The 23,602-nt window shown below is 41.6% G+C and overlaps 1 protein-coding gene across 1 annotated transcript in view; it reads left to right on the forward strand.

Moving 5' to 3' along the window:
• The first annotated feature begins 3,917 nt into the window (after positions 1–3,917).
• SLC35F1 (solute carrier family 35 member F1) overlaps positions 3,918–23,602 on the forward strand; it is a 386,453-nt gene continuing 366,768 nt past the window's right edge. Inside the window, exon 1 of the mRNA XM_033103601.1 lies at positions 3,918–4,090. Within this exon, the coding sequence (XP_032959492.1) occupies positions 3,918–4,090 (173 nt within the window). The remainder of the gene's footprint in view (positions 4,091–23,602) is intronic.

Genomic DNA, 23,602 nt, shown 5'->3' on the forward strand with positions numbered 1-23,602 from the left:
TCTCTTATCAGGCATGGTGAATTATAAACCTATAAACAGTATTCTGAGTTTCCTGAAAAACACAAAACAAAAATATTCCATAAATTAACAGAAAAAGGTTGTGAAATATTTAAATAGTCTTTGAAAACTGTTGCCCATTGTCTGTTTCTCTGCTCTGTGCACATTTTCCTTATCAACTAAGACTATATATAAACTTTTTTATTGATGGGGAAGGGTGCTTGCTGAAGTTCTGTCAATTTGATCTCCCAGTCTCCCAATTATTTTATCCACTTCTTGGATATAAATTTAAAGACCTATACATTCTGCAACTTTTTCTTCCCCTTCTTTACAAATTTCCCACTGGCTCTGCTTTCTTCTCTCCTGCATGAGTTTAATTATGTGAAGCAGAATGCTGAGCTCTGTCATTCTAGATGCCATGTATTTTCTAGTGCGCATTGAGTAGATTTAGTCAAACTTCGGTGAGAAAGAAAAAGAGTGAGGGAATGGCAGAGAGAAATCATGGGCAACTGGGCATTTGGAGCAGCACAAACAATTCCAAGCAGCTGCTCAGCAATTTGAGGAGGATCATCAGTCACTTTTGAAGCTTTTATCCAACACACAGGTGCAGTCTATGCTAAACAGATTAGTCAAAACGTCTGGTAACTCGGAGGTCTGAAACACAGGCCAAATTCTGCTCTTCCCTACACGAGTGGAAATGTCTTCAAAATGAGCAACATTAAAGAAGGTGTAACTGAGAGCCAACAACAGTTTCCTAAAGAAATTCAACAGAATTAGTCTCAGATAACATAATGGTAAGAGTGGAATGGAAATTTTGCAATAGTGTTGCTCTACTAACCACAGTTGGTCAGAGAGAAGTAAACTGAGCAGTAAGTGTGACCCTGGAATCCACATGCCACCACTAGAAAACTGTATACAGATTCCCAACCTATTGCCTCGATCCCTTTTCCTTTTATTCAGAGCTGACGAAAAAGAGATTTTGAAGTCAAGGGGGCAGCAGGAAAAAGGAAAATAGGCCTTCCCTACATCTTTTCTGTTTAATGCTATGTTAGACACTCCACCATGACACTTGGACTTTTAACACCTGTTTCCTTATCTCTCAAATGCTAGTTAGCTACTTTTTAGGAGATGAGCGTGGAGCACAGAATTGGAGGTAAGAAGGTATGTGATGCTGTATCCCCTTTACAATAAGGAATAATAAAAACTTAAGGCTTGTGACTGCTTTGAGGTCTTTTCTTAACAGAGGGATTGGGATTAAAATTTTACACCTCTCATTTTGTTCCTCTCCCTTCTTGGTTTTCTCCCTTTCTGACTCATTGGAGTTTTAGATTACTAGTATTCAGTACTCCCTCTAGAAAAATGACCAGACACAAATGCAGACATTGAAGTATAGAGACCGCACTGAGTTGTGATGTGCCGTAAACACTAAAAGGGAAGCAAGCCATATGTGAAGGAAGAGGGCTCTGAAGCAACCAGCCCTTCAAGGCAGGTACCTGAAATTATCCTACATGTTGTTTTAATAGAGATTTCTACTATGGTTTGCTTCTGGGTTCAGCTGAAGTGCATTTTATTCACTTCTCCTAAATTTGGTGGGTCCCCCAAAGGCAAACTCATAGTAAACTATTAGAATTTTAATGCCCATGAGGTTATAAGCCTTTGTTCTGTTTGGAAAAATTCTTCAGTGTCCTATGCAAATTTGAGGTGGAAAAATCTGAGAAAGAAAGGTTGTTGAGAAAGAACAGGACAGCATGTTAATTATAAAAGGGAAAATGTTCCAATTTGGGTTAATTTTTGTAGAGAAATGCCTCAGAGATATTTCAAGTGGTAACCTGAGTTTTATATAAATTGAAATATAGAATGGAGAGTTTTTCTGGATAGCTATTTCCTCAAAATTTTCATGATAAAAAGGGGGCTCCCAATATTGTTAAAGGAATGGGAACTTCCTAACTAGTGAATACCATTCTTTTTATCCTTCCTCCTCCCTTTTCCCTTCTGTTAATCAGACATAGTCTCTTCTTTTTTTGAATGTTATTTTCTCCCCAAACCCATTCTCTGTGGCAAATTCTATCACCAGTATTTTTTTTTAAACAGGACTTTATTGGGAAACAGTGTGCACTTTCAGGACTTTTTTCCAAGTCAAGTTGTTGTCCTTTCAGTCTTAGTTGTGGAGGGCGCAGCTCAGCTCCAGGTCCAGTTGCCATTGGTAGTTGCAGGGGGCGCAGCCCACCATCCCTTGAGGAGTCAAGGAGTCAAACTGGCCATCTTGTGGTTGAGAGCCCACTGGCCCACGTGGAAATCGAGTAGGCAGCCTTCGGAGTTAGGAGCATGGAGCTCCAACTGCCTGAGCCACCGGGCCGGCCCTATCACCAGTACTTTTTATTTGGTGGTTTCGATTGCATTTGGATACAGTGGTGTTATTAACATGCCTTTTTGTAAACATACTTACCTATTAAACGTATTCAGGACAAATAATTCCACATACTGCCCTGAAATGGAAAAAAAAATAAATGTGTATTGCTTTTCACTACAGGATCCCTATCCAGGTAATCTAGAAAAAGGAAAATGTAAAAAATATGTCTTTCTTAGGAGTCAATTATTAACTGGGATTTGGATGAATAGGTAAAAGGGATATCTGGGACAGAGAATCACTTTCCTTTGGTAGTGACATGGCCTCATTCAGGTCTAAGCTTTCTGTGCTAGATACACAGGGGTTTTCCCTTGGGGCAGTGGAGAGCCTCTGGTTAGAGGGCCACTGAAGAAGCCGGCAGGGCCCCCTGCTGGGTGCTGTACCTCATTTAACTCTTGGCAACACCACAGGGTGGGGTGGGAGGGTGGAGACACAAGTAGCCCCGCTGCACAGAGGAGAATGTACCTTAGAATTCCAGTAAATCACTTAGAGTCTCTCTGCTAATAAGTTTTAGAGGCACAATTAGATCTCAAATCTACCTACATTCCTTTCACAGCTCTGCAAAACGGAGACGAGTTAGTCAGATATTCTTCTTCCAGTTCCCAGAATGAATTCTTCGTGAGAAATTGCTTCTCTTCCCATTTCTCCCAGGCCCATTATGGTGAGTGTTGGTGTAATACTTAGGATACTCGAGTTTGGGTTTTTAATCCGGAGCCAGCAAGTGTCTCCGAGTCCTGTCGCTGTCCGGGAAGGTGGTGCTAGATTCCTTGGCGTCTCGGCCGAAGCCGGGAGTCCTCGCCAGCTAAAGAGGGAGGATCTATCCCCAGACACGCACGGAAAAAACAATAAAACACAACAATCACCACAACCCAGACCCTGGGCCGCCGTGGACAGGGGAGTGGAGGGTCGCGTGCAGTGAGGCTCCTCCGGAGCGCCCTCTTGCGAAAACAGAAGGCGTGTGTCCCCCTCCCTAGTTCCCCCGCTTTGTCGCTGCCGCCTCCGCGGCGCCCCCGCCCGGCACTCCTGATTCACTCTCTGTCTCTCACTCGGTGAGACACAGTCGACAGCTTTCGGAGCGAGTGGGGGACAGGTTTAGGCGGCGCTCGTCCAGAGGAGACCTGAGCGCCGGGAGAGAAGGTGAAGCCGGGAGCCGCATCCCTTCTCTCCGTGGGGGTCTCCTGAGACAACGGACAGCTCTGTGCTCCCGCGCGACCCCCTTCACGGCCACTTCGCTGGGTGTGCCAGGACTTGGGGAAGCGTCTCAGGAAGAGGTAGGGCGGGAGGCGGCGGCAGAGCGAGCGTGAGCGCCCTGGGACTGGAGAGGAGTGAGTGGTGGGCTGGGCAGCGGCGGCAGCGGCAGCCGCGGAGCCTCCCCGCCTCGCAGCTTCGCAGGCAGCACCGACTCCCCGGGCCGCGGCCCCCGCCGGGTCCTCTGCGCGTTCCAGGGCCCGGAGCCGGCGCACCATGCGCCGGGCTGTGTTCTGATCGCCGCCGCGCCGCAGCCTTCGCCGCGATGATCCCCCCGGAGCCGCCGCAGCAGCAGCTGCAGCCGTCGCCGCCAGCCCCGCCGAACCATGTGGTGACCACTATGGAGAACCTGCCGGCCGAGGGAGGCGGCGGCGGCGGCAGCTTGTCCGCCTCCTCCCGGGCTGGCATGCGCCAGAGGATCCGCAAAGTGTTGAACAGGTGAGCGGTGGCGGGGCGCTAGGCAGGGGCTGCGGAGGCCAGACCCGGGGTCCCCTCTAGCCCCGCTGGGAGGCCTGGAGGCCCTTAGGGATGGAGTCGGGACCGAGGAGACCCAGCGACCACGCGCCCGGCGCTCCTGGAGAGGCCGCAGCAGCTTTGTCCCAGAGCGGGGAGCCCTGGAGCACCGGCTGGTCCGAGGCGGGAGTTCGGGGAGAGGCGGGGTTTTGCCTGCCTAGTGCTGTGCGTTCGCACTCACACTACGGCACAGGCATGTTGCCTCACTTCCCCTTCCCACTCGTACCCCAGATTTGCGCTCAGGGGCCAGAGGGGACCCCGGGGGTGGCCCGGGCGGAGGTGGGAAGGCGAGGGGCTGCGGGAATGGTGTGGAAGTCACGGGCCTTGCGCTGTCACCCGCCCCGCCCCGCTGTCTTGGACCCCCCTTGCCAGGGGATAGGGTCGAAGGGACCGCCCTAGCAGGCAGGCAAAGGGACCCACTTCTCCTGCCCTATACTTCAGTTGCCACTGCGACTCTTGCCGGCTGGAAGCAAAGAAAGGAGGCTAGAGGCCTGGATCAGACCCACACAAAGTGCAAAAATGTTGCGGGAAGGGTATGAGAAGGGAGCGCCGGGCTATTCCAAAGCCGACTAAACCCAGAGGAGGCAAATGCCGATCATTGGCTCTTCCAGTGCTGGAATCTGATCAGTAGATGGACCAAGGACGAGGCGTTTTAGGATGAGAACCTGTGACGTGAAGATGGGGCTCCCTCTTGGCACCCTTGATTCAACTGTGATGTGAAAGGGACTTTTTCTACTTAAGTAACTTGAAATGGTTAAAGAGCTGACACTTAAAAATCACGTAGAGAATTGGTTTTGTGTTTTTATTTGTGTACGTGTGTGCTTTCCCATGCATCTGTAGGGGTAACTCTTAAGGTCGCTCTGTTCATACAGGTTTCTGTGTGGTACTGTTTTGGGTAGCCAAGATTCCCCCAGGGAATTCACACAGAGCACTTGAAGCTCTCTAGTGGGAGCACAAAATATGTACAGAAATAGTAGCTTGAAAAATCTCCTTATTTTATGAGTATGGTTTAATTTAGTTGTATCAAATCCCAAACCATTCAAGAATCCCTTGTGAAGACTTAATGTCTATATTAGCTTTCTTGTGGGTACTTTTGTATGTTTCCATTTATTATCAAACAAGAAGAAGTTCACTCTGAAGTGAGACATGAGTTAGTAATAGAAAGCCAAGCCTTTCCTTTGATTTGTAGCTTAGAATATCACCTTCCAAAATATTACATTTAAAAGACAATGAGCAGAATAAATCAAGAAGATGCTGGCTCAGTACATATTATGTGGATTGCCTATTCTTTATGATTACCTATGGTTTTTGAATAGTAAATGCCTTGGCATTGGTTGTTTAAATTTTTAAGCAGAATATGTTAATTATTAATTTCCCTCATCAACCTGGAAAAAAAATGGTGCAATAGTTCATTTATCTTTGCTTGATTATAAGTTATTATTGACTGTGCAGGTTTTTCCTTGATATTTAATGAATCTTAAAGTCCAGAATGACAAGATCACTGAGGTAGGAGTGAGGGGACTTGGGTTGTCATCATTCCTCCACCACTAGCCACGTGGCTTGGAGAAGAGCTGTTCATTTCTTTGGGCCTTGGTTTCTTCGTGTGTAAAATGTGTTTTATAATAATTATCTTACCTCTCTTATCATGGTTTTGAAAATTAAATGAGAGAACACTGAAGAAACACTTGGGAAAGTGTAAAGCTCTGAGCAAATTCATTTATTCAACAGATTTCTATTGTCTAAGCTGGGTTTGTGGGAGTATCACAGCAAATTAACTGAAGTCATAGGACGTCATGGAAGAACTGTGTCTTATTAAGCCTTCAGTGATCTGTGACCTGAATTGTACTATTCCTAATTTATAGAGGAGGAACTTAGACTGAAAGGTTGGGTCAATGATATTTAATTGCAGGTACATCTGTGAATGGAACCCTAGGGTTATAGCTTTTAGACTTCAACTACAATATTTAGTTCTTTCAGAGTTCTTCAGAATTTTCAATATTTTTTTGTTCAATAACATTTTGTATTGAGTAAATGGTCTTTCCTTATCCTTAAAGGATAAGAAGGAAATATTTCTTTTGAGAAGGAGCACCTTTGGTAAGAAGACTGAAAAAATATCAGAATAAATGTAAAGTTCTTGATGGAATAATTTCATTAGCATGCTGATGGGCTTGATTATGTCTGTAGATGTGTTAGTAGGACTGCTGAGTGACTGGGCTCCAAGTCAAAGCAGGAGCCGGGGGAGAGTGGAATTTTAGAGATCCTGTTCAGTGCTTAAGTGTGGCTCCTCTCTGATCCCTCCACGTGTGTTGGCCTAGTTGGTAATGACTGTAAGTCTGGCCCATTGGGGCCAAATTGGAAGCATCTTTGTTAATTTTCTAAAAACTTACTATCACTTTTTCCTAGTTTTTCTTCTCCTTTCCGTCTTCCTCTTTCCTCAATACTTCTGTTTCCTTCCCCTGCATTGCCCTATCAACTCAGTCTTTTGAGCTTGAGTTGTTTCCTTTTATCTATGTACCTCTGGCATGCAGCAACTTAGCTGCTAGCAGAAAGTGAGGCTGCAAATCTGGAGTCGATATAAAAAGTATCTCTCCAATTTTTGGTATGCAAATATATGGTTGGTGATGTTCTATTGCTGTGAGCTGGCCAGTGGTCTCTTCACAATGGGGTGTTGCACCACTCTTAGTTAATTATTAGCATTCCATTGGGCCAATGAGGCAGTACTGGGAGACTGAGGATGGTGCACTTATTCAAGGAGTATTAGACTCAGCAACGCAAGCCTGGTGAACTGCCTGTCAATGGTCACAGTCTGTAACAATAGCTACCTGCCAACCCAGAGGAACAAATGCAAACACATATGCTTTGTATGACCTGTCTACCTAGGGATAGATAAAGAGAGGAGTGCAGACTAATAATTAATTAAATGTGCTTGCTCTAAAGAAGCTTAGAATAAAAATGTAGTATTACATTAATGAAATTTGCCTTAAATCCTGCATCATTTGATTTTCTCCATATAGCTCCATATCTTTCCCCCTTCTTTAAACTCTTGTAGAGCTGGATTACTATATTTTGTACATGGCAGTTGGGGCATCGCATTGATTAACTACTGACTTTCTGTAAAGTAATTAGATTAGAATATAATAGTGTCCAAGACTTTGGTGAAAGAAGAGGTGCTATATGATTTTTTTTAAGCAGTTAATGAACATGTCATATACACCCCACTCCTATTCAAAATTGTTTCTTTAAATTTATTTTGATATTCAATATTATTTTATATTAATTTCAGGTAAACAGCATAGTGCTTAGATAGTCATATAATTTAAGAAGAGATCCCCCTGACTAGTCTAGTACCCACCTGGCACTATGCTTAGTTATTACCATATTATTGACTATATTCCCTATTTACTTTACATCTCTGTGACTATTTTGTAACTACCAATTTGTACTTCTTAATCCTTCCCCTTTCTCACTTCCCCCCAGTCCTCTTCCCATCTGATAACCAGCAAAATGTTCTCTGTATCTATGGATTTGTTTCTGTCTTATTTATTTATTTAGTTAGTTCTTTAGATTACACATAATAGTGAAATCACATTGCATCTGATTTTCTCTGTCTGACAGACTCCACTCAGCACAATATCCTCCAGGTCTATTCATTCCAATGCAGATGGCAAGAATCCATTCTCTTCCATGACCGAGCAATATTCTGAGTATATATGTACCACCTGCTCTTTATCCTTCATCCATTAATGGATACCCAGGCTGTCTCCACATCTTGACCATTATAAACAATGCTGCAATGAACATATGGATACAAACATCCCCTCAAAGTAGCACTTTGGGTTTCTTCCGATAAATACCCGCAAGTGGGATTGCTGGGTTCTTTGTCTGTTGTTATAGCCTTTCTTTTAAAGCCCATTTTTTCTGGTATAAGTATTGCTATCCCAGCTTTTTTTTCTTTCCATTTTTATGAAATGTCTTTTTTCTATTCCTTTACTTTCAGCCTCTGTGTGTCTTTTGTTCTGAAGTCAGTCTCTAGTAGGCAGCATATGTAATGGTCTTGTTTTCTTATCTATTCATCCACCCTATCTTTTGGTTGGAACATTTAATCCATTTAAAGTAATGGTATAGATGTATAGTTATTGCCATTTTATCATTCATATTTTTAAACTTTCTTTTTTCTTCTTAAAGAAGTCCCTGTAACATTTCTTGTAATACTGGTTTGGTAGTGATGAATTTCTTTAGCTTTTTCTTGTCTGGGAAGCTCTTTATCTGTTCTTCGATTCTAAATGATAGCTTTGCTGGGTAGAGCAATCTTGGTTGTAGGTCCTTGCTTTTTGTCACTTTGAATATTTCCTGCCAATCCCTTCTGGCTTGCATATTGTCTGTTGACACATCAGCTGACAGTCTTATGGGAGTTTCCTTGTAGGTAGCTAACTGCTTTTCTCTTGCTGCTTTTAAGATTCTCTCTTTCTTTAACCTTTGGCATTTTAGTTACGGTGTGTCTTGGTGTGGTTCCCTTTGGGTTCATATTGTTTCAGACTCTCTGTGCCTCCTGGGCTTGTATATGTATTTCTTTCACCAGGTTAGGGATATTTTCTGTCATTATTTCTTCAAATAAGTTTTCAATATCTTGCTCTCTCTCTTCTCCTTCTGGTACCCCTATAATGGGAATGTTGATACTCTTGGTGTTGTCCCAGAGGCCCCTTAAACTATCACTTTTTTGGATTCTTTTTTCTTTTGGCTGTTTTGATTGGGTGTTTTCTGCTACCTTATCTTTCAAACTGCTGATTTGATCCTTTGCTTCATCTAATCTACTGTTGATTGCCTCTAATGTATTCTTCATTTCAGTTATTATATTCTTTATTTCTGACTGGTTAAAATCTGAAATAATATTCAAGTGGGAAAAGATAAATAAAATAATTTCTTGTTTCCTATTTCCATTTTTATGTTTTCTATCTCTTTGTTAAAGTTCTCCGTGAGATCACTGAGCATCCTAATAAGCAGTGTTTGGAACTCTGTGTCTGGTAGATTGCTTGTCTCCCTTTTATTTAGTTCTTTTTCTGGAGCTGTGTACTGTTTTTTTTTTTGTATTTGGGACATGTTTCTTTGTGTCTCCATTTTGGCTGCCTCCCTGTGTTTGTTTCTATGTATTAGGTAAGGCTGCTATGCTTCTCAGTCTTAGTAGAGTAGCTTTATTTAGTAGGTGTCCTGTGAGACCCAGTGGTGCAGTCTCCCTGGTAACCAGAGCCGGGTGCTCCAGATGTGTCCCTTGTATGGGTTGTGTGTGCCCTCCTGTTGAGTTGATCCTTGGTCGCTGTTTGCACATCAATGGGAGGGTTTGATCCACAGGCTAATTAGTAGTGAGGACTGGTCATGACTACAGTGGAGGAGCTGTGGCATAAGAGCTGCCCCTACAGAGCAGGGTTTGCTTTAGCAGGGCTCTGGCACCTGCCCAGTATGCCCTTTGTGTGTGTTGTCCTTGGAGGCAGCCGGATGGTTCTCTGGCTTTGTCTTAAGCTGGTCACCAGGTTTGCCAGGCCTGGGGTCTCCTGGGAGGTGACCTGCTGCAGGCTAAGTTCAGCCACAGCCTGTGGCTTGCCTGGGACACTTGGCAGGAACCACAGAGCAATCTGCAGATGGCTACCACCCAAGCTGTCTTGGAGGTGCCTTGAGAGGCCAAGCTGCGAACCAAGGCTGGCTGCTGCTAGTGCTGAGCTTAGGGCTTCTCAGCAAGAGGAATAAGACACACTGAAGCCAGACATTGCTTCTTTGGGTTTTGTGAACCTTTGAGAGATTTTGTGAAAGTCTGCAGCATGAGCTAAGACAGGTTGTTTGTACGGAAAAGCCACTGGAAGTGGCTTGGGGGTACCTGAAAATTGGGTGGGGCATAGTCTCAGGGAATCACTAGGGTGGGGCAGACAAAAGGTGATAGCCAGTTTGATGGAGACTCAGATATGGCATCTGCCTGCATCTACACTCATGGAGGGGGAAGGCGCAACAAAGAAACAAGGGCTTCCACCAGGTCCTCTGTCCAGGAGAAAGATTACCCTCCAGTCCTTGCTCTGAAGTCAGATATTTCATTTCCTTCCTGTATGTCCCTGTCACCCTTCGAGCCACTGTCCCAACACTGGAGCTCAGAGTAAGTAAGTCTGTCAGTCAGTAAGTCCATGCGTAGTCCCTTTCAGAGGGGCGCCTGGGACTCCAGCCTCCCTCCATCTCACTCAACCCCAATCTCTGCTGGTTTTCACAACCAGAAGTTATGGAGACTTTTCTCCTTGGCACTGGAACCCTGGTTTTTGGAGTCTGATATGGGGCTGGGACCCCTCATTACTCCTGGGTGTGCCTCTACAGCCAAGATATTTCTACCAATTTAAATGCTAAGCTAACTGTTACCTCCTGAATTCCTGAAGATTTAGAATAATGTGTTGGTTCAAACACGGAAAAAATTATGGCAAATTCTTCTTCATTTATTTCTTAGCATGGAATACTATTTATTGCCCTGCCATGGATGAGCAAGATATGACAAAAAAGAAAATATTTCAAGCAGACAGGTGATGACCCTCTCACAGAAACTGCGGATACCAGTAGTTTTCTGGGAAACATACAGGAATAGATAGTGATCTATATAGTATCCAAAGATTTTTTCCTCTAACATGATTACTTAATGAATGTTTGTGAAAACGAATGATAACTTGTTTTATGTTTTGTATGTGTGTGGTTTTATTTATCTTTTCCCACTTGAATATTATTTTGGATTTTCACAAAAGTAACCATGAACTTCTAGTTTTGAGTCGCTTTCTTCCTACTAAGAGAAGTATTGGGTTGTCTCAAGTTATAAAAGGGTGTCTGCCTTTTTGAATCTTGTAGTGAGAAAGTTTAATCATTAGAAAGGAATCAGTAGTGTGACCCACAGTCATCTATTCATTTGATTTGGCACTAATGGATTTCCAACTTACATTTTGATTGATTTTATTAATTTTCAAATTTATGAAACTTTTGAATTGAAAGCCAAGGAGCATTAAAGAGGCTACACAAGAGCTGGGAGCAAGTCTACATAAAATCAATGTCCATGTGGGAAGTTACCATATGTGTATATATATATATATATATATATATATATATATATATATATATTATCTGAGTTATTAAACAAAATGAACAGAACATGGTGAACCAACAGAATGACTGCCACGGAGCAGGGTTATGCTTGAACTAAGTGTTAGATACAGTTGATGAAGACAGATATTATAATTTAGATGATTTTTTAATCAAGTGGGAAGCCTTTTGATTAAAAAAAAATGATACTGAGGCTCCTCCTCAAGCCGTTCATCTTAACAGATGTCAAAAAGAAAGGGGGAAGATCAACTAGTAATGAGGATAATTGATACAAAATGTGCCAAATGGAACTGGGTGGTGTGACTAAAAACAGACGTTTATAAGATCAGTAGTAAACAAAGGATGTCTGAAGGATGCATTTATTTTTTAATGAAGGGATAAAATTATAAAAATAAAAGATCATCCAGTATCCTTATTTTTATGCACAGGGCTTGGAGAAATGAAAGTTTACATTAAAGGAATATTTCATTTACCTTGAATAAAGGTGATGCATTTTTAAGTAATTAATGTGTAAGAAAATGGACTTACCTTTTTGTAATTTTTCTTTGACATTTTACTCCTCAAGATCTTTCAGTGCCTCAGGGCTATCATAAAAGCTATCTATTTTTACTGTATATTGCTATTGATGTGGATCATATAGGAAATTGAGTCAGCTGCCCATACAGTTATAAAGTTACTTAATACAAGAGCTGATTTATTATTTAATTGCCATTTCTCATACAAGTAGAACATGAAAGGGTTATCATCAGGTCTTAGTTTAGCTTTGTCATTCATATGCTTTAAGGCCAATGAGCATTCACTGTACATTGTTCAAACACATTAATTATTGACTATGTTTCTAAAAAGTATGCTTGGGAAATCAAACTCCAATAGACACATGGAAAAATACCCCATAAATAATTGGCATAATTTTTGACTGTGGCATGAACGTATACAAGTACACATTCATTAATATCTTAATAGTCAAAAACCACATAACATAAAATTTACCATTTTAAACATTTTTCAGTATGCAGTAGAGCAGTGTTAGCTGTATATACATTGTTATGCTACAGATCTCTAGAATTTTTTTCGTATTGCAAAACTGGAACTCTGTATCTATTGAACAACAACTCCTCTTTTCCCCTTCCCCACGATCCCTGGCAACTACCATTCTACTTTCTAAGACTTTGACTATTTTTGATACCTCACATAAATGGAATCATGCAGTATTTGTCTTCTTGTGCCTTGCTTATTTCATTTAGCATTATATTCTTAAGGTTCATCCACATTGTTGCAAATGGCAGAATTTCCTGTTTTTTTTTAAAGGCTAATATTCCATTGTATGTATATACAACAATTTCTTTATTCCTTCATCTGTTGATGGATATTTAGGCTGCTTCCATTTCTTGGCTATTGTGAATAAAGCAGCAATGAACATGAATATGCACATATCTCTTCAAGGTTCTATTTTTGATTTTGGGGCACTTATCCCCAGAAGTGGGATTGCTGGATCGTATGATAATTCTATTAACTTTTTGAAGAATCTCTATACTGTTTTGTCATAGCAGTGGCATCATTTTACATTCTCACCAACAGTTCACAGGTTCCTATTTCTCTATATTTGGTGCCAATATTTGTTTCTTTCTGTATTTGTTACTTTCTGTGTTTGTTTGCTTGTTTGTTGTTTTTAAAGATTTATTGGGGAATATTGGGGAACAGTGTGTTTTTCCAGGGCCCGTCAGCTCCAAGTCGTTGTCCTTCAATCTACTTGTGGAGGGCGCAGCTCAGCTCCATGTCCAGTTGCTGTGTTCAATCTTTAGTTGGAGGGGACGTAGCCACCATCTCATGCAGGAATTGAACCAGCAACCTGTTGTTAAAAGCTGCCGCTCTAACCAACTGAGCCATCCAGAGCCAAACAAGCCACCCCTGTTTGCTTGTTTTTGATAGTGGTCATCCTAACAGGTGAGAAGTGATATCTCAGTGTGGTTTTGATTTGCATTTCCCTAATGATTAGTGATGTTGAACAAATTTTCGTATGCTTGTTGGCTATTTGTGTGTGTGTGTGTGTGTGTGTGTGTGTTTCAATGTCTATTCAGTTCCTTTGGTCATTTAAAAATTGGATTGATGGGTGTTTTATTTATTTATTTATTTATTTATTTATTTATTTATTTATTTATTTATTTATTTATTTATTTTTGTTCCATTGTAGGGGTTGTTTATATATTTTAGATATTAACCCCTTATCAGATATATGGTTTGCAAATGTTTTCTCCCATTTTGTTGATTACTTTTTCACTCTGTTGACTGTTTCTATATTCATTTATTCTTAATCATTTATTGTGTCCTGGGACCTCTCCTGGAGGACACATGTATGATGAAACCTTGTTCTTGGCCTATGCCTCGAAATCTAACTGGGTAGCTGGCTGTGTGCTGCTATCGAGAGTGAATCATTATAATCTGTAATCTGAATATCTATTCATAATGCCTAATTGTATGTTTCTAATTGTCTATATACTGAAATCATATAAATAAGTTGTTTGATATGCAATCCATATTAAACTTCTCATTCTGTCATCTTGACCTTATACAGGAACTACTTAAATGTACAATAGTTAAGAAGAAATTTCACAGAAAGTATCAAGGAAAGCAATAAAAATAAATATGTCTTAGAAACTGTTTTCTTAAAAAAATGACATTCCTTAATCAGTGGTAACATGAATGCAATTTATTTAAGTATACTATTGCTAACATTTTAACAATATTGTATTCTAGTGGATTTAAATTCTAAACTTTCTTTCAAGAAAATTCACCTAAGTGACTCTGTGATGATTATTTAAAAATTAGCTTAAATACCATTTTACAAGTTCTGATATTATGAATCACCAAGTCCTGCCATTTTAACAAATTAATTAAGGAAAACAACTACAACTGACTAAGCACTTCAAAGATTTTAAAAACCAAATCACGCTAATTATATCCAGATTTAGAGTGACATGGCTATAATGCCTAATCATTCTTGACTTTGAGATAGCACTAGGTGATCTATCATACAAGACAAGTGCTTCACTGCTTTCTGATTCATTCATTCATTCATTCATTCATTCATTCAATGAGCATTTATTGAGTGCTTACTATATTTTGGGCACTGCTGGGTCATAGAGATGAACGAGATAGGTCTGGGCTAACGTGGACTTTTGGGTGCCATTGGTGGAGTTTCTAACTGTTATTACCCTTTCAATATAATCTATCAAGGGGAACAATTTAAGTGTAGTAGAAATAAAGATGACATACATCACCTCTCAAAAATGATTAGATTTTCAAGCAGCTCTAACAGAGGTGCACAAAAAAACCCCACAATTTAACTGTTTCACTTGTAGGAAAACTACTCAAGCAAAAACTAAACCCATAATAAAACTACTTGAAGTGTACACAGTCAAGAGGCAGATCTTTCTTGATGAATATAATACAATTTGTTTTACTCAGGACTTTAAAAAAAGGATGACTAGCCATTAATGTTCATCTACCTTCTGGGTGTTAGAAGAAAAAGGGCAGATTTAAATCCCATCACACCATTTCAGGGTGAGCTATCAAGGTCATTGCCATACAACCCAAGAAAACAGAGTTCCTGAAAATATTAAAAGTCTTGACAGTGCATACAAAGCTTTGAGGGAGCCTGGGCACATGTTTGTATATTGCAGGTAAGAGAGATTTAAAATATGACAAGAATATAAAGGATGAATTGGTGGAAGGACTGTATGCTTTATTATATAATTTGATACAATCTAATGAGAGTGTTTCAGTTAAAAATTAGCATTTAGACAGTGGCTCAAATTCTTACATTTTACATTATAAAACATACATTTTGTATTATCAAATTTTACATCATATGTTATTTTCATAATAACAAAAGTTGTTATTATCATCCTTTATAGACAGGGAAACCAATTTTTGTGGTTGGCACAACTAAGTGCTTTTATAAGACCACAGAGGAAGGAAAGACCACACTAGGCTGAAGATAGGGCAGGAGGGTTCAGGGGTTCACGGATGGCATTTGCCCTTGGCATTGAAACATAGTATCTTGGTCATTTTGGGCTGTTATAACATAATGCCATGGACTGGGTGGTTTAAACAACAAACATTTATTTCTAACTTCTGCAGGCTGGGAAGTCAGAGATCAAGGTGTCAGCAGATTTGGTTTCTGGTGCAAGCCCTCTTTCTGGTTTGCAGACAGTTGTCTTGTTGTACCCTCACATGGGGGGATGGGGAGGGCCAGGGGAAGATAGAGGGTGAGAGGGCACTCATGAGAGAGAGAGATCAGTATCTCCTGTTTCTTCTTCTAAGGATACCAATCCCCTCATGGGGTCTCCACCTTCGTGACCTCATCTAAACCTAATTACCTCCCAGAGGCCCCACTTCCAAATACCACCACATTGGGGGTTAGGACTTCAACACATGAATTTTAGGGGATGCAGACATTCAGTCCATAGCAGATGGGTAGTTCAGAAACATGCTCGAGAAGCTGGATGAACGAAATGTGGGGTAAGATATTGGAGGAGGATTAAGAGTCCTGTTTGACAACAGTATGTGTAGGTGTAAAAGGCAGTAGAGTGAATTAAGGCCAGAATTATAGGATGGAATCAAATAATGGGAAGCCTTAGACTTCATTCTGCGGGTTATGATTATTCCAAGTTATTGAGTAGAGTAAGAACATGATCAGAGATGTGCCTCGACATGATATTCTGGTAAAAATCAATAGGACAGATGGAGAGGAGAGGACTGGAGTTGAGGGGATCGGTTCGGGGACAACTATAGACAATTAGGGGAGATAAGATAGGAGTCTAAATGGGATGGAGGCAGCTAGGATGAAAAGAGGGAAGTGCTGTGATTTGAATAGAATCTGAACCACGGTCAAGGAGAGGAAGATTAGATTAGATTGCTTTTGGGAGGGCACCCAACAGTGCCTGGAACAAGTGGGTGTTTAGCACTCACTTGTTGAAATGTTATTTAAAAGTTTCCACAAGGAAGAGATCTGCCCACTAGGGCATAAGAGACCTGTGGTGCTGCGTGGAGAGGACGGGCAACCAGGAAGACAGCGGGCAGCTCCTCAGAGTGTGGTCCACGGACCTGTGCTGCGCCACAAACTGTGGCACCAGACTGTGAGAAGAACAGTGGCCGCAGTAAGCATTTGCAAATATCTACAGCAATTTGGCGGACTACTTTTATGTCTTTTCTAATATTAAAATATTCGGTCATGTATTATAGTAAGTTTTTGTTTTTTGCCATTTTATTTTTCTAGTAATTTATTTTTTATTGTATTTTATAAAAGTATTGTCTGCAATGAAATGAAAAAAACAACTGATATTTTACAGTTGATAGTTTGTGAAGCACTGACCCCAGCCCGGCATTTCAGTGGAAGCAGCAGTGAGTCTGGATTCTGGAAGTGCATCTTATCATGAAATAATGGTAAGATGAGGCCGGTGCTAATCATGGCCCTAGAAATCTGTGCATCCCAGCCACGGGCGTGGAAGCAGCGGGTTAGGCCTGACAATAGCTATGTTAAGTATCAAGGATTCAACCCAATCACCTGGAGTTCAGTTTGGGCTTCCGTCTTAACGGGGTTCCCTGGAATGTTAGGCAGGGAAAGTATTTGGAAGTGAAGAACAAGGACAGCGTAGCATCCCCATTCTGGGCCACAGTGAAGAATGCTGCCTCTCAGGGATAACAAAATTAAAGAGAACAGATTCTAGATCTGAGTGACAAAAAGGAGGGTCAGTGTGAGTGGCTGGACCACTGGTGTGGCTTCACTTTAAGCTACGGGGAGCCCACAGTGAGAGGGATTTGTCCATTTAACAAATAATTATTGAACCAGGTGAGAGGCACCATCTAGATGTTGGGAACACTGCTGGGAACAAGACAGAAAGACCCCCACTCTCCTGGAGGCTACATTCTTAGCTGGGGGCAGACAACAAACAAACACGTAAGAAAAATATCCCATTGTGCTAAATGCTATACAGATAATTAAAGTTGGGTGATGTGAACAGAGAAATAATGGGTGGTACTTTTCCTTGAGTGGTCAGAAGAAATCCCTCTCTCTGGTGACATTTAAGGTAAGGGCAAATGACCAGAAGAAGCTGGCCATTTGAAGGACAGAATGAAGTATACTCCAGGCAGACATGCCAAGATGAGATAAGCAGGCATAATGAACTGAAAGAAAAAAAGGTTGGAGTGCAAAGAAGCTGGGGAAAGAGGGAGCGGGGTGAATCATAGACGGGAGCAGGTGTGAGATATTTTAGGGCCTCATAAACTAAGAGAGGAGCTTGGGTTTTCTTATAAGTGGGACGGGGAGCAACTGGAAGGTTTTAGCAGAAGAGTATCTGGTTATTGTTTTGAAAAGACCACTCTGGTTGCTGTTGGAGAATGGATTGCAGGAGAGGTAAGTGGCTAGTGGAGGAAAGATGTTGAAGGCTTAGACTGGAGGAAGGTAGCAATGGAGGTGGAGGGAAACAATTGTGTTTTGCAGTGAATTGCATTGGGAGATGGAACCTGTGGGACTGGATGAGTGATTTGATGAGGCCATTGAGGGAAACAATAAAGGAAAATTCCCTCTTTGGGGGCTTTGGAAATTGGGTGAGTGATGGTTCCATTGTGTAAGATGGGAAAGACAGAGAGGAACATGTTTGTGGGTAGAAAGTCAAGACTTTACTCTGGCAAGTCACATGAGCTATTTCTGGTGGAAATATCAAATGACAGCTGGAGTATGGGATTCTGAGGAGATATCAAGGGCTGGAGATTTGGTTTGGGAGTCATTGGGTTGATCCTGGATGAGATCATTTGGAGACAGTGTGTAGGTAGAAGAGAACAGGGGTCCCAAAGTCAGTCTGGGGAGCACACCAACTTCAGAATCCAACAAGGAAGAACAGCAAAAGGACTGGAGAAGGAGGAATCTGAAGTAGTAGGGAAAACAGGACAGTATGGTATTCAGAAGCCAAAGAAAGGAGGAAGTGTTTCAAGGGGGAGGAAATCATCCATTGACTGCTGAGCGTAATTAAGAGAAGGACGCAGAAACGATCAGGGGTTTGGCCACACAGAGAACCTTGGGGGCTGTGACAAGCACAGGTTGAGAGTGGTGGTGCAGATGGAAGCCTGGATGAAATGGTTTGGAGAAGGAATGTGAGGTGAGGGGTTCAAACACAACTTTTCAGATGTTTTGCTTTAACCAGGAGCAAAGTCAAAGGAGAGTCCTTTTAATAGAGGAAATATTACAAAAAGTCTGTGTGCTGATGGGAATGATAGAGAGGGAAAAAATTGGATGTGCAAGAAGAAATAAGATAAAGGAAGGAGAAGAAGCCTTGAGAAGGCTAAGATGGTGGGATTCAAAGCAGAAGGAGGAGGAGTGGATCTTTGAGAGGTGCCAGGGCACTCTCCCTGATACGGGAGGGGAGACAGAGTGTGGGTGTAAATGACAGTTATTTGGTAGATTTGGTGGTGGGAATAAAAGGCAATTTCTAGCAGGTGGCTTCTACCATGTTTCCCCGAAAATAAGACCTAGCCAGGCCATCAGCTCCAATGTGTCTTTTGGAGCAAAACTTAACATAAGACCCAGTCTTATTTTAAGATAATATAAGATTAGGTATAATATAATATAATATAATATCATACAATATAATAAAATGTAATACTGGGTCTTATATTAATTTTTGCTCCAAAAGATGCATTAGAGCTGATGGTCTGTCTAGGTCTTATTTTCAGGGAAACACGGTATGCCTTCGTGAAGCCTGAGGCAAGGATCTCAACTGGGAATGAAGGTGCTAGGTAGTGGGTGAGGGCTAGAAGGTTTATACAGAGAGAAGTGGGAACTTGTTATTTTGAAGAGCCTTTAGAAAGGCTACATACTAAAGAAATAGAGTAGGATTTAAGAGCAGTGCTACGAGTTTATTTGACATTTGTAGGGGAGACGAGGTGGGGGTGTGATGGGCAGAAAGAAGCTGCCAATTAGAGCATGTCTCGGAAAGGGTTCACTCAGAACAGGTCTCGGCCCGAGCAACACTCCAGCAAGAACCATCAGTGAATTCAGCTCCGACGAAGCGGGGATATTGGGCATACCTGAGGGCACTCAGTGGGATTTTGGTCCTGATTATATTTGGGAGTGGGATGTGAGAGAGAGAAGAGAAAATTAAAAGTCACTTAGAAATTTTGTGTGTGGGCTATTGGAGTCATGTTTTGTCTCAGGCAACTGACTTAAGTTTTGGGGGCCTCCATTTTCTCATTTGTAAACCGGTTACAATAATCTTGGCCCTTCACTTGCCATTGCATTTTTGGGATGTTTAAATGCAATAACACCTGGGAGAGAGCTTGGAAAGCTGCCAAGGACGGTGCAATTGTTATCCTGGTCACAAAATTAAGGCGGGAGCCCTGGTTTTCCTGGCTTTATGCTGTCCCCAAGCGTGTGGTGAATGCTGACCGGTGCCCTCAGTACGCAGAGGACTTGCACGCAGGCACACATGGCGCTGGCCCTGTCGTTTCTCTCATGAGCCTTGTCAGAGTCTGGAATGAAACCCACCCATCTATGAACAAGGCACAAGCCTCTTGTTGTCAATGTGTTTGTTTTTTTGAAAGCTAGATGTATTTCAATGTTTATTTTTGGGTCTTGTCTGAAGAAATGCTCACCTTGGGAAGCCTAGTTGACAGAAGGCACGTGGTCCTGCTGTCAGAGAGCCCCTGAGTGCTGGTGCTTCTGTGGTATGTAAAGGTACCTGTGGAATGTAAAGGAGAGTCCGCCAGGCTTCGGGAAAGGGTTCGTGCCTCTTGAACTGGAGAGGTTTCAAAGTGAGCCTGGGCCTAAAAAACTCCATAGAGGCCGGCAGTGGGACAGACAGAGAGGCTCAGAGGGAAGGGACAGAGCAGCTTTAATGTGCTAATGAGGGGAAGCCCAGATGCTAGCGGGATCAGAGGAGCCCTTTGTGACACTGGGTTCCCTGGGATGGCTGGAGGCTCTGTCCCCATCTGGGTCCTGCTGCAGGGGGGAGGAATGTGCTCGCAAACAGGGACCTTGTCCTGGACAGATCGCCTTACAGACCTCTCAGCATGCCGGTGGGCAGTGAGGGCCTGCGGAAAATCCCACGGTGGGGTGACTGCTTGAAAATACTGTGGTTTATGAGTTGGCAGGGAGATATGTGTGGGGAGGACAGGGGATAGGAAGGGGGAGATCTGTTCTGGAGGGGAGTGTAGTCAGATAGAGCTAGAAAGGACAAATGCAGCGCCACAGAGTTAACTGTTTTCCCACCAGGACTGCCATGCTTGGCGAGTGGCATGCAAGTCACTAAAAGGAGGTGATCTGTCCTTGAAAATAGTGTTAAGTCAACTTTTAACTAATTAAGTCTGAAACGTCACAAAAACCAACCAAATGAAAACTACCCTCACCCAGTGAGTGCTGGAAAGAAATTCACGTTCCAGTTATTTCATTCAGTGATTGCTCCAGAATTGCCCACAGGGAGGGGTTAGGAGCACCCATCAGATTGGAAGCTGGGTCAAGGGACTTGTTTTAAAGCCGCATTCACATAGCAAGAACACAGTACTTACAAAGGTTGTGCGTTTGCTTGGACTGAGCCCATCAACTGATGGGGAATTGGGTAAACAATGCACCCCAGCCACCACTTAATGCTTCCTCTAAATTTTGTCATAATGTCTAGGGTCATTACTGCCTCAGAAATGTATGAGATCCCAGACAAGCCAGACAAATGAAGATGATCGATCCATGGCATCTTGACCTTTTCTTTGTCTCCTACTTTTTCTATCTGCATCTTTCTGAGGATACATATATCTATATCTGTATCTATATATCTATATCCATATTATATCTATCTATCTATATATCCTTCTTTATATATATAACATGTAATATATTACATATATTATTTCCCAAATAATGTATATTATATATTATTTGTAATGAATCTTTGTCTATCCATCTATTTGTCTTGCTCTGTTTCTTTCTCTCTCTCTCTTTCTCTCTCTCTCTCTCTCTCTCTCTCTCTCTCACACACACACACACACACACACACACACACAGACTGATATCTATAATTTGTCTTCCTTATGTTAAGGTAGCCCTTATATTTCCTTACCATGCATTTTTTTTTTTTTTTTTGGCTCAGAGTTGGTTCATGAAGAATGCTTTATTTTTAATATGCTTTATTTTTATTTTGGAACCACATTGAATTGATATAACCTAAGAACATAAAAATGTTTATTGCAGAATTACCTATGAGCTAGTTATACCTGCAAGTGTGAATTCGCCTATAGAACAGCCCCCACCCCTCCCAAAGATTTCTCCTCCTAATTTCTTGAGTCACATGTGGTTTCATTACAACACTTCAGCTGCAGGTGATAGTCAATACAGTGACTTGACTATAAAATTTAACCCTCTTTTACCTCTCTGATTCTAAGAGTTTATGTGATTTAAGTGCTGTTCAGGCAAAATTGTTCTTAATTAAAGAAAAAACAAACAAATAAACAAGCAAAACTTCCTCCCTTCCTTGGTGCTTCCCATTTATTTCCTGCCCCTAGTGGGATACATGCATTCTGGATTGACCTTCCTTAGAGAAAGCTGGGTGCTCTCAAGCTGGAAGAAGTATAGGCAATGAGGTGCTTGCTTGCCCTGGTTTTAGAAAATTGATCATTTGCAACTCTAATGCTGATAAATGGACTCATTTGTGTCCAATGCAGAGAGACCATAATTGTTACCTCCCTAGCTTCATAGTTAATTGCAACCCGAGAGCATGCCTTTGTTGATGACAAAAGAAAAGCTCCATTTAAAGCGTTTTAACAATGGGCATCACATTGCTCATTTTAGATTCCCATTTTCTTAAAGATTATGAAAGGAAGTGTACGGACAATCGACCTGTGTACCTGGGCTGCAGTATGTTGGGCTATAGGTTGGTGAATTGAGATACAACAACAAAAATGATTTCTTAACAGAATTGTCATCTTCCTGCTTTGCTTTGTCGCAGCTAGAAAGTGGTTCCTATTATTTAGGAACCTGAGGATTCTCTTTTCTTTTAGTTGCTGCTGGAGAAGCAGATAAAGGAGCCAGAGTTTATGATGCACTCTTTTTCTAAAAAGAAAGTTCTATGCCTGATATACTCTACCACAAACTCTTTGGGGGAAATAGGACATATACAAGACATACACACAAAATAAAGAAGTTTTAAAATGACATAAATAAGGAAATGGAAATCTGGTGGCGGTGGCGGGGAGGTGCGGTGCGCCGTCTGCAGAGGGAAGCCTTACAGAGGACTAGCTTTGTATTTCTAGTATTGCTCTGCTATTTTAACCACTAAAGTAATTGGCTTCATGAAGCACAGAATGTTGATTAATGGCCTTCTTAGGGAAATACTAGCAAGTGAACAACCAAAGAAAAAAGTCACAGAAGGCATGTGACTTGTTGATGAATCAAAGGCACCCTCATTCAAAGTCAAAATTACTATTTTGGTGGATTATTAATTTTCTCTGTGGAAATATTCTGGACTTCAGAAATGAATAAAGTAAAGCAATGAATGGCATCAGAAAAAGCCCTGGTCCTCAATTTTAAGATGCTGCAAGGCAGAGCTATGGGTGCTCTAGGATACTTTCTGAAGATAAACTGTGACATAGAAGCTCAGTCTTTAAGGTACTACAGCTCTTCAACCAAAATACAAAGACACCCACGCATCTGAAAACTTTTGACATCCAACCCCCAGCCTCCAGGTCTGGGTTAGATGCCCCATTCCACACGCAGGCTATTTTCTATCATTTATATTTGACATTATTTTCTTGTCTGAATTCTCCCAATGAGTTATAAGCCCACAGGGTGTTTTCTACCCAACATCTCACATAGAACCTTGTGTAAAGTAAGTGTTCAATCTTTGTTGAATGAAGGGACAAATGATCTAAAGACCTCTTCAAAAGAGAAATTATTTTCAGTAAATCAATGTTCTCTTATTTTATTTTCTCAAATAATGGCACAGCATAGGTACTCAATGAATTTTAGTTTTAGGTGTTTTTTTTCCCCCAAATTGATCGATTGAAAGGTAGGAGGTATGGAATAGTAAAGAAAGATAATTTGAATGGTGCCAGAGTTAAGAAAACATTGCAGCATGCTGCATAAGTCCTACTCACACTTTAAAACTCAACACACATTTCTATCAACCCTCTTTTCCTAATTGAAAGTTTTCAATTCTGTCTGCCAAGACATTTCCCATGGGATAATTCATTGTAGAAATGAAAGTAGAAGTCACTGAAAGCTCATAATAGGCAGCAGAAGTTAACCTAGGGTTAGACTGTCTAGTTTAGCACCTTAGTGTT

The sequence above is a fragment of the Rhinolophus ferrumequinum genome, chromosome 3 (genome assembly GCF_004115265.2).
Source record: "Rhinolophus ferrumequinum isolate MPI-CBG mRhiFer1 chromosome 3, mRhiFer1_v1.p, whole genome shotgun sequence".
Taxonomy (NCBI): domain Eukaryota; kingdom Metazoa; phylum Chordata; class Mammalia; order Chiroptera; family Rhinolophidae; genus Rhinolophus; species Rhinolophus ferrumequinum.